We start from the raw sequence: 10,236 nt of genomic DNA on the forward strand, positions 1-10,236 counted from the left end.
AAGATAATAAGAGCGCGGACCTCTGAATTGAGGACTAAGTAAGTGCTGATGAAGCATTGTGCCTTTTAGCAAGTGCAGTGGCCTCAGGAGGTGTGAGCTGTAGGGTTCTGCACTTATGGAAACTCAGGTTCAGAAAGAGAGGGGCAGTAACAACCAAGGTCACTTAGCAGATCTGGGTTCCACCTCAAGCTCACTCGTCAAATCAGACCATATCCTAAAAAGGAACCCTTTGAGCAGTGACTTCCCAGGCCCTGGCGATAACGTGAATGTGAATAACACACCATTCTGGCTCTGTCTGTGACCTGGTGTGGGGCCTTGGGCCTCATTGGCCCAGCGGCACAATGAGGGAGTAAGACCTGCTCTGGGTCTAGGAAGCAGTGTGAGGCGACATTCAAGCACAAACCAGCCAGCCTGGACAGTGACAAACGGTGACACAGGCAGGGACAGTGCCTTCCATCTCTTTTATCAGGATTGGGGTCACAAGTCTCACACCAAAGCCCAACTCCCATTATCTGCTCAGTATCAGGGTCTCTGGAGAGGAGGGAGGAGCCAGTTGTAAGATGCTCTGTTGCACAGGGCGGTTAAAAATTGAGATGAGACCCCATTCTCCTAAGTTGTATGTGACCCCTTTTGCTGCCTTCCAAGGCTCCTGGTCCAACTCTGCCCACCCTGCTCGATGGCAGTCTCTGAGACTCCGGACCTGGAGCAGCTTCCGCTTGAGCTGAAGTCTTGGGAGCTGGGCTGTTCTCACCAGGCTGCCTTCTTTTCCCCCTCTGGGGTGTGGCCTGTGAGGTAAGTGGCCTCGCTGAGTCTGAAAAGCAATGTGTCACCTTCGCAGCTTCCGGCACCTGAGGAGAGGAAGAGGTGGTTCGCTTGTGTTGGCTCAGCCCCTGCTCCCCTAGACTCACACTGCCTTGTTACCCTGTGAACCCAACTCTCTCCTAACACTCCTAGGAAGCCCTAATTAGCCTGTGATACCTCCTGGTGGAAGGAGGTGAGAAGCATCTTGGACAAGGACAAACTTATTCCACTATGTCCCCTGGCCTCTTGGAGCCCATAAGGTGGGACAAATGTCTAGCACAGGGACTTTTGGGAAGGACCAGAACTTTGCAAACTGGAAAGCTGTCTCTCCCATTTCTACTCCAGGCAGATGTCTTCTCCCCCAGGACATCTCTGACTTCTCAAGATGATGCCAGGTGCCACTTACCTTTGCTATCAGCCTTGATATCCTTTGCTGGCACCACATGTCCTTGTGTCTGAATCCCACATTAGAATGTAAGCCTTGTTTATGCTGATCCCAGTGCCAGCAGACACTTGGTAAATATTTACTCAATATTTTCAACAGCTTCCCCTTCCCTGGCTCTCCTCCCATTGGCAGGCTCACCCTGGACCTGCTCCAGAACAGGGCAATGGGGCCTTCCCAAGCAAACACTGCCCTGTATCTCACCTGCAGGTGTCTGGGTTGAGCTCTAAGCCCCGCCCTTGGCAACGGAGGAAGCTGCGGCGTCTGCAGTGGCAACGGCAGGTCTGGGGGTCAGGGCGCTGGCGGCGCTGGAGACAGCGTGGGCAGAGGGGCCTGGGGCTGGAGTGGGATGGGTGATGTCAGCTGGGGAGGGTGCTCCGGGGACAGAGTCCCAGCCCGGAACTGAGCGGGGCTGGGGACGATGGTGGGGAGTGGAAGCCCTAGGAGGAGAAGCAACATGTGTGGGATGGGAAGGAAGAGTCTTCCCAGGAGCTGGCATTGGGGTCAGAGCACACAAACTTGGGGCGCAAAGGAAAAGGGGGTAGGGCACAGGTGGGAGGAGTGGGAGGGGAGGGGACCACAGCTTCCTGACACACATGTTTAGCCCTGCCCCACCAGCATGTTGCATCCCGGGCACTGGGCCTGGGCTCCACTCCCACCTCTGCAGGAGCCCAAGACACTCACCTGTCCAACTTCGCTGCACTCTGTCTTTTTTTTGGTCTGAAAAGTAAAACATACAGAGGCAAGGAGGAGGAGGATCAAGAAAGCCAAGCATCCTACTGTCTTACCCTAGATCCCAGGCCTACCCCAGCTCTACTCTCAGAAACCTGGTCTCCAGTGCAATGTCCCATAACACCCAACACCCCCAAGCCTGGTCTCTGTGAGCTCAGAAGTGGGGCCTGGCTGGCACCTGCATTCACACTGGCTGTGCTCTTCCAGGGACATCTCCCCCAGCTGACTGCTCGGGTACCGGATCATGAGGATCTGTGCTCAGGAGAATGGGGAGAGAGACAATGAGAGAGGAAGGGAATGCTGCATGGGCTGGAGGGAGAAGAGTTTGCCCACCAGCCAGGGCTCTGGCCTCCAACCCCTCTTCCTCCAGAGTGCCAGCCTCCACCCCAGCTGGCACACTCCACCTGCCCCAGTACCTGCATTCGGACTTGGTGCTGCCCAGTGGGCACACACTCCAGGCCATCGTCAGGGCAGCAACCCCCACAGCGCTGCACAGTCACACAGCTGGGCACCAGTTGTTTGGCCACAGTGCCCATGAGCTCCACAGTCAGGGGCACCACCACTTCCCGTGGCTGACAGGTGGCACGAGCATACACGTCTATCCATGACATCACTGGAGATAGATGTGTAAGGCTAAGTCCCCACTGGGTTTCCTGCAGCGGCTCCCTGGTTCCCTTACCCTGCTCCCAGCATATGTTCTCCGAAGTCCTGTGTCACAGTCACCTACCACTAGCCCTGCTGCTGCCCTCCAACCTGTCTTCCCCTGCCCTGCTCATCCAGAACCCAGGAACATCACTGCTCAATTTCCTTCTTCCTGAATAAGAGTTTTCATTTTACAAAGTGACTATGATTCTACAAGATGATGAACACATGGAGCCTGGAATCAGGGCTCTATTAAACCTTAGTGCTAGCTAGTGCAAAGTAGGTGTTACCATTACCTTTTTTCTGGTGGCCAGGGGCATCAAGCTGGGAGACAGGGGCCTGTAGGAGAGAAGAGACCTGGTCCCAAGGTGTACTCTAGAAGGGCTAGCTAGCCCTCTTGCTGTCCCCGGAGCTCTTCCCTTGCGATCAGGAGGCTTCAACTTCTCTTGGACATTTTTCCGGATTGCTCAGTTCCTTGGGCCACTCTAGTTTTGCCTGTCCTCTCCTGGTCACCTGGGACTTGCCCTGGCCACCACGGGCCAGGTGCGCCCTGTCGGCGGCATCGAATCTCCAAGCCTGGGGACTGGGCTTGTTCCGGAAGCCACAGGTCAGAAGGGGGCACAGTGGGCGCCGAACCAGGTCTAGCGGGCACCGAGTAGGCTCCGCCCCCGGCTGCGCCCAGGGAACGGGGTGGAGCGGGGGAGTGGCCCGGGGCTGGACTGGCGGGCTGGCGGGTCGGTGGGGAGGGACATCTCCCCGGGGATGCCCAGGCCGGGGCCCCGGAACGCCTGGCTCCGCGGCTCGACCCAGCGGATCACGGAGGCCGAGGCTGCCCCGCGCCTCCCCACTTCCGCCAACCTTGAGAGGGCACGGCGGGCGGGCGGAATGTCGGGGAAGCACGTACCTGGGCGGGGGCCAGCTGCAGGAGCGCGGCGAGCAGCAGACGGCGGAGCAGGGGGCTCATAGTGCCCGCGGGGGCCGCGCGCCTGGGGCGCCCGCATCGTCCTAGCCCGGCGGCGCTGGGGGCGGCGGCAGCCAGAGCCCCATGGCGCGGGCCCGGGCGCGGCGGTCGGGGGCCGGGCGCGAGGGGCGGCTCCTCCGCGCCCCCCTCCCGAGCCCTGGGCGCAGGCAGCGCAGCGCAGCGAAGCGGCGGCGGCCGGAGGAGCCGGGCGGGAGGGCGGCCGGTGGCGGCGGCGGCCGGTGGCGGAGGGGACGGGGGCGACGGGGGGCCAGGCCCGGGCTGGCGGGCGGGCGGCTCATGTGACTCAGACACGCGCTCCCCACCGGGCCGCGGGGCGGGGTGGGTGGGGGGCGAGGCCGCTGGCCGGGCCCGCCCCCTCCACACACCCACTCCTGCCGCAGCAGGAGAAAGGGGACGCACCGCCCAGGGGGCCGGGCTCCCGGGTCACGGCCACCAGAACCCTGAGGGCGGGGCGCAGTCCAGGCGGGGCCCAGGCGGGGGGCGCTGGGCCTGAAGGAGGGAACCGGACAAGAACTCTAAGAATCACTTTATTGTACGCGTCTGGGAGAGTGGGGAGTCCCGGGAAGAGATGCAAGGAGCAACCGCACAGAGGCCATCCACGTGAGCCGCTCAGGGGCTGGTGCCCGGGGGTACAATCTCGGGACATTGGGGAGGCCGGGGTGCTGGCTGATGCTGCTGTCTGTGTAGGTGCTCCCGCTGAAGCCTGGCTCTGCTGGCCCTGCAGGAGAGAGCAGCCAGGTGGTCGGAACACAGATCGTGTGGAGTGATGCCTGGACAGTGAAAAGAGGGCAGCGACAGACCTGGCCCGGGCCCGCGTGTCATTGTAGATGGCTGTGATGATACGATCCTTTTCATCCATGAAGTTTCGGTGCATCTGCTCCAGCTTCCTGCAAGGCAATTGCAATTAACCCTGGGTCCCACAAACCCCACCACCTCCCTCCACCCCACTCTAGGTCTCACAGCTTTACATCTCCGCCTAATTTGCCTATGCTAGCTGGGGAGAAGGACCCAGAGTGGCCAGGGCTTCTCAGGATCCAGTGGCAACCCAGGTCCTTGACTGCCCTGCTCAAAGTGGTGACAGCAGCTCTGAACATCAGGGTGATCCTTGCAGGAGACTAAAAAGGGTTGTACATCTAACTCCCTTAGCAGTGGGCACCCTAGCAGTGGGCACCAGTTTTTAGGTGCCTTTGCTATGGAACCTCAGGGTTATGGCATGCATGGGAGAGTGGTGGGGAGACAGATGACTGCAAAATAAGTGAGGACAGGTGCTGGTGAGGCCCAGTTATAATACATTTCCTTCCTGTCCATGATTTTGGCTGGCTCCAGCACTTCCTGGCAGGCACACTGAGGATTTACATTCAAATGATAAAAAAATGAAAATGACATTAGCCCTTGGTGCAAAGCTGCCTGTGCTAAGGTGAGGCTCAGAGCTACTTCATGCAATTCTTAGCTTAAGAGACAGAGTACAGGCCACAGGGGTGGTACGGTTGCCTGGCTGACCACAATGGACTTCACCCACCCTCCTGCCCTCTCTGTCCATCACCCCAGGGGAAGATGGGGACGCACCTGAAGGCAACATAGTGCAGGCCCATGCCTGCCAGCATGACCAGCAGGCAATACCCCAGCACCCGCTGGTTGTGTTTGTGCTGCTGCTGCCTCAACTCCGGTCCCTTAGGCCTCACGCCATGAAACTGGGCCCAGTACTGTGCATTGGGGGGTGCCCAGGAGCTGCTGGGAGGGAGAAGGGAGTATGGGGATCAGGTTCCCCAGGAGCCTAGGGGTAGGATAAACTTGGGGCAAGACTACTTACTGTACCTGTGTGATTGGTGAGTAGCCCTGGGATGGGCTGTGGTTCCTGGAGACTTGTGGGGAGCTGCTCTGCTGAGCTGGTGGTCATAGATGCAGCGACTCTGCTTGTGGCTGAGCACTTGGTATGCTTCACTCAGCTCCACAAAGCGGCTGTGCAGAGCTGGGTTCCCTGGGTCCCGGTCTGGGTGCAGCTGGGGTGGGGCAGGACTCCCCTCATCTCCCTTTCTATACCCCTTCCCAGAACCTGTCCCAATAATGTCTACCCAGAGGGGTTCAAATAATTCCAGTGAGGGCAGTGACCCTCACTCCAGCCTGCCACACTTCCAGAAGGCCAGAGTCAGGAGAACCTGCCACCTGCCCTTGTTCAAGCCCTCCCCACCTGGTGTCTGGCTCTCACTATAGGCCCTGGTCCAGGCTTTCTCAAGAGAAGGCAGATCAAGAGAACCAAACCCAGCCCATCAGTTAGGACCCCTAGCTTCTGCCCCCAACCTTTCCTTCTACCAGGCCAGACTTCTGTCCTTGGAGATCCTCTTCCTCCCTATGCATGCCAAGTGAAACTGGTACCAGCCAGTGAGCTTCTTGGCTTCTGACCTGGGAATTTGGCATCCACCCCATCTGGCTCAGACTTACCCTCCCCACTTCCTGTCTAGGACCACTGGTACCTCTTTGGACTTGGAGAAGAAAGCTCGTTTAACTTCTTCAGTGCTGGCACCAGGATGCAGCCCCAACAGTTCATAGTAGTTACTGGGGCCAGACCTGTGGAGGGTCCAAACATGCAGAGGCTAAGGAAATACAGAGGATACCCCTTCCCTGCCTCCCAGCCCCCTAGGCCACACCTTTCAACTCAGCAACCAGGAACTGAGGGAGCTAATGCAGGTACCAAGGGAGATCAGTCTCCAAATCTTCCCTCCCTTTTCTGAGTGTTTCAGTTACGGTGTATTAGAACATCTCAGTGTGTGTAGTCCTCAGAACCCCTGGGTCAGAAATACGTGAAAAGCTTGTTTAAAAAAACAGATTACTGAGCTGCAGTTAATTCCTGCAGATCAGAATCTCCAGTGCAGGGCCTAGGATGCTGCATTTTTTGTAAACTTTCCTCTCCCAACCCCACCAGGGGGTTATGCAAAGTGATGCTTGAAAACCACAAGAGTTGTGGAAAGTGCATTGGATTTGGATTGGGTTCAAATTTCAGATCTGCCACTTAATGTATGACCTTGGGGTCGTCCCTTAATCTCTGATCCTGTGTTCTCAGCTGTGAAGGTGAGGGTTATCTAGACAACCCTATAAGGTACCTGACACAAAGTAGGGAGATCACGACTATCTTAGCACCTAGGACAGGGCCGAGAGCTGGGAAGGTCCTCAACAAAAAACCCACCGAGCAACCGGAGCACTCCCGACGCTCAACTCACCGCTGCCCGGCGGCCGCGGTGAAGAGCCGGGTGGGAGGTCTGCGGGTCCACAGCCGGCATAGGCGCAGAGGTAGCAGGGGCAGCATGGCGACAGGCGGACAGCTGATGAAAGGAGGCCACAGAGTACATTGGGACCAGGATGGGACCAGACTTCAAGCACTCCCGAGGGAGAAGAAACTCGGCCCCATTTACTTGCGAAGGAAAACTGAGCAGGCCCGGGAGTCCTTGCTCAAGACCAGACTAGTGTTCCGGACGTGTCCCCGCCTCTAACCCGGGCGTCCGGGGCCCTTCTCTACATCGGTCTCTATCTGGACAACCAGCACCGGAGGCCGACCCCTTTCCCATCCTGGGAGCTCGGTGCGGGAGGACGAAGGAGGAACCCTGACAAGCCACGCCCCAGCTGCACTCACCGACTCTGCTGCCGCCGCCATTTCCCTGCTCCTATCCAGGCCCTGCCTCCACGTTCTCACTGGCTTAGACGCCAGGCCACGCCCCCACCCGCCCATTGGTCTTTGACGCCCGGGGCTCACCAACTGAGGCCCGCGGACTTGCTGAAAAGGCGGAGGCTCCCATCTCGGCGGCGGGAGGGCCTGAGTCCTACCCTCTGTTAACTCCGCTCCGCAGCAAAACATGTTTCACGGAGCAGCTTTCACCCTATAGTTGGCCTGTTCCCCTCACCAGAACCTGGCAAAGGGGCACGGCCCTCATCCCAACTTACATAGGGGGACGTTTTTTTCCCAAGTCATTTCTCTCTCACCCACCAAAGTTCTCCCAAGAGGCCCCTCTGTCTCATGGAAACAGGAGATGCCAACGGAATCCAAGAATAAAGTCCTTTATTGTCTTGCGAGCTATGGTGATAGGGCTGGGGACTCCAGGGCGACTCAGATGGGACTCCCTTGGACCACGTTGTAGAGGAATATGGCGCCTTTGGCAGAGGGGCAGAGCTCAGCCCACAGTTTGGTCTCCTGTAGCCTGCACACTCTCTGTGGGGACACAGTGAGACCCAGACCCCAGGCCCTCAGGTTCCTGAGCCTCAGAGCCCTCCCCACTGCACTGTTCCTAGGAGATATGATCAGGTCCCTGGCCCTCTCCCTTGGTTTGAGGGCAACTCCAATGAGGCTCTGTAGCTCCCGAGGAAATCTCAGAGATTTGGGAGGCCCTCTGACCCAGCCTTGGGAGACAGACATGCCTTACCAGGCCTCTGTAAGCCCCAACCTCGGCTCCTTGTCCAAACAAGACACACTTTCCCACCTCACACCTGTGTCTCCACAAAGATGATTCCTGAGGACTCGTGGGCTTCGGGTCCCCCACTCATGTAGTGCTTCCTCACCTGCTCAGAAGTCAAGCTGCACCTGGGCAAGAATATGAGAGTGGCCTGGTGGTGTCCAGCCTCTGGAGAAGTCCCAGTCTCAACCACGCCCCTCCACTGCCCATCTACCCCAGGACCCAGGATACTATCCCCAGAGTTCACTCACTGGACGTAGAACTCGGCACTGGCACGACCAGCACTGGTCTCGTTGCGGGCAATGCCCAATAGCAGCGGCTGGCTCAGGGTGGGCAGCGGCAGGTTCACCTGTGGCCAGGGGAGCCCACCTGTCAGTGCCCACTGCCCACATTCCTGCCCCTCTCAATGAGAACAGCATGTTACTCTTGTACAGGTTTACATGGTTTGTAGTTCAAGTGGCCAGAATCACAGAATGTCAGATCTTGGGAGTGTTCATTTCCAATGGGAAATGATTGGACAACCAGATGGGAAAACCAGAACCAGAGAGACTGAACAATTTTCCCAGGATCACTCAGGGAAGTCAATCTAGTAACTGGGGCTCCTGTTTATCATTTATCCTACTTATCATCAGGCAAGACATTGACCACTGTTCCCACAATGAAAAAGAAGAACCTGAGGCATACAGAAACGAGGAGCAGAATTCCATCGGAAGTGTGCCCAGCTGCAAATCCAAGCTTTTCCTTCAATGCCAGATACCTATAGACCCTCCTACTAGCCCAGACCTGTGGAATTCTGGCATGTTCTATACCCTCCCTCCTTGCTCATCACCCTGTCTGGACCACCCATCACTCACCTCATCACAGATCTCCTGAAGGACACTGGAGAAGAGCTCATGCACCACCAGCTCCCCAGGGAGGTCCTTGTGCAGGGGGTGATCACCAGGGCACAGGGCCTGTGAGACATCAGGCTCAGCCCCCTATTCCCCACTTCCCACCCTGCCTTCCTCCACATTTGCTGGTTGGGCACAGGATAAGAGTCTTGGTGATCCCCTGACCCAGGCCCTCCTTTTCCACATAGACAACCATAGGTCCAGCTAGGTCTCCCCACCTCCACTCCCTAGCTTTCCACAGGTCTGGGGCAGGGGTTAGTGGGGAGTCTGAAGGGATGTCCTGAACAGAGACTTTCTAAGAAGCACCAGGCCAATTCCCCCTTTAAGGGATGAAAAAAACCAAAGCTAAGCTGTCTGGATTTTTGTACCTTTGAACCCAGCCTGATATCTCACCTGAGGTTCAGGGTGCCCTCCAGGCACATCCACCAGCCCAGGTGCCTCTGCCACTTGCCCAGAGCGGCGCAGGAAGACAAGGAAGTTGTCGGCGGTGGCCAGTGCTGCGCCCACCCCCAGCGGGTCGGCCAAGTAGGCTTGCTTGTCACCCCAGTCGGTAGCCCCCTGTTGTCGCAGCCAAGCAGCTGAGCTGGTCCAGTTAGTGCCCAGGAAGTCTCGGTAGGAAGTAAGGCCTAGGCGCAGGAGCAGCTGTGGCCCCTGTGAGCCAGTGGGAGCCAGGAGGACAGAGTGCAGGCGGAACTTGGGGGCATCAAAGAGCCAGGGCTGGGCCTGTAGCCGTCTCTCCCAGCTGGCAGCGATAGCCTCGTCCCCTCCTGGTAGTGGGCGACGGTCATGGGCCGGGCTCAGTTCAGCCCGTACCTTCTCCTCGGGCAGTCCACCCCAGGGGCACTGCAACAGCAGGGAGACCTCAGGGTCCATGGTCAGGGCGGGACAGCTCTAGGGGAGGACACAGCGGGGCTTACCACCCAGGGAGCCCCACAGCCACCCTGGGGCCCGGCAGCTGGCGCCCTCTGCTACAGACCTCCTGAGGGAACCCCCAGCCCTTGTGCACCCCCCTGACCATTCCCTGGCCAGTAAAGTATTTTATCGTCCAGCAAGACCCCTGAGTCTCCTGCTGCCAGACATCCCTCGGACTCCAGGGCTTCCCTACCACCCAGAGGTTCTGGGTCTAGTCGCCCCGTAATGCCCATGTCTCCCAACCCCAAGGATCCTGCCTTCAACTCCTGACGCATCAGGGTCCGGAAACTCCAGCCTCCAGACGCCACTGAGCCGCCACTCACCCGCCCACCCGGTCCTCAGGCTCCGCCCCTTCCCCCGGAACGGAAGTGCCCGCCCTCTTTTTTCTCGCCTCCT

General features: G+C 58.4%; 3 protein-coding genes across 11 annotated transcripts; all 3 read right to left on the minus strand.

Moving 5' to 3' along the window:
* Positions 1 to 442: 442 nt before the first annotated feature.
* VEGFB (vascular endothelial growth factor B) lies at positions 443 to 3,881 on the minus strand. Of its 3 annotated transcripts, none has more exons than XM_017676981.3 (7): positions 3,522 to 3,879; positions 2,914 to 2,956; positions 2,392 to 2,588; positions 2,154 to 2,227; positions 1,928 to 1,963; positions 1,448 to 1,582; positions 443 to 848 (listed from the first exon to the last, which is right to left on the minus strand). In XM_017676981.3, the coding sequence occupies exons 1-7, from the start codon at positions 3,579 to 3,581 to the stop codon at positions 827 to 829; spliced, it is 567 nt and encodes a 188-aa protein (XP_017532470.3). In that variant the 5' UTR covers positions 3,582 to 3,879; the 3' UTR covers positions 443 to 826. The 3 variants fall into 3 exon arrangements, with proteins under 3 accessions (XP_017532470.3, XP_017532469.3, XP_073073722.1); XM_017676980.3 differs by having other exon boundaries at positions 1,448 to 1,683; positions 3,522 to 3,875; XM_073217621.1 differs by lacking the exon at positions 1,928 to 1,963 and having other exon boundaries at positions 3,522 to 3,881.
* Positions 3,882 to 4,113: 232 nt separating this feature from the next.
* On the minus strand, positions 4,114 to 7,539 carry DNAJC4 (DnaJ heat shock protein family (Hsp40) member C4). 5 transcript variants are annotated; one of them, XM_073217618.1, is made up of 7 exons: positions 7,345 to 7,539; positions 6,781 to 6,916; positions 6,071 to 6,164; positions 5,415 to 5,599; positions 5,166 to 5,327; positions 4,400 to 4,486; positions 4,114 to 4,317 (listed from the first exon to the last, which is right to left on the minus strand). In XM_073217618.1, the coding sequence occupies exons 1-7, from the start codon at positions 7,385 to 7,387 to the stop codon at positions 4,209 to 4,211; spliced, it is 816 nt and encodes a 271-aa protein (XP_073073719.1). In that variant the 5' UTR covers positions 7,388 to 7,539; the 3' UTR covers positions 4,114 to 4,208. The 5 variants fall into 5 exon arrangements, with proteins under 5 accessions (XP_073073719.1, XP_036851205.1, XP_017532521.1 ...); XM_036995310.2 differs by having other exon boundaries at positions 5,166 to 5,330; positions 7,345 to 7,538; XM_017677032.3 differs by lacking the exon at positions 7,345 to 7,539 and adding an exon at positions 7,225 to 7,253 and having other exon boundaries at positions 5,166 to 5,330; positions 6,815 to 6,916.
* On the minus strand, positions 6,813 to 10,199 carry NUDT22 (nudix hydrolase 22). Of its 3 annotated transcripts, none has more exons than XM_017677031.3 (6): positions 10,098 to 10,199; positions 9,322 to 9,819; positions 8,893 to 8,991; positions 8,290 to 8,387; positions 8,066 to 8,166; positions 6,813 to 6,916 (listed from the first exon to the last, which is right to left on the minus strand). In XM_017677031.3, exons 1-5 carry the CDS (start codon positions 10,113 to 10,115, stop codon positions 8,067 to 8,069), a joined length of 813 nt encoding a protein of 270 aa, XP_017532520.1. In that variant the 5' UTR covers positions 10,116 to 10,199; the 3' UTR covers positions 6,813 to 6,916; position 8,066. The 3 variants fall into 3 exon arrangements, with proteins under 3 accessions (XP_017532520.1, XP_017532518.1, XP_017532519.1); XM_017677029.3 differs by lacking the exon at positions 6,813 to 6,916 and adding an exon at positions 7,631 to 7,797 and having other exon boundaries at positions 8,073 to 8,166; positions 10,098 to 10,198; XM_017677030.3 differs by lacking the exon at positions 6,813 to 6,916 and adding an exon at positions 7,631 to 7,797 and having other exon boundaries at positions 10,098 to 10,198.
* Between the last annotated feature and the right edge of the window lie 37 nt (positions 10,200 to 10,236).

The sequence above is a fragment of the Manis javanica genome, chromosome 11, assembly GCF_040802235.1.
Source record: "Manis javanica isolate MJ-LG chromosome 11, MJ_LKY, whole genome shotgun sequence".
Taxonomy (NCBI): Eukaryota; Metazoa; Chordata; class Mammalia; order Pholidota; family Manidae; genus Manis; species Manis javanica.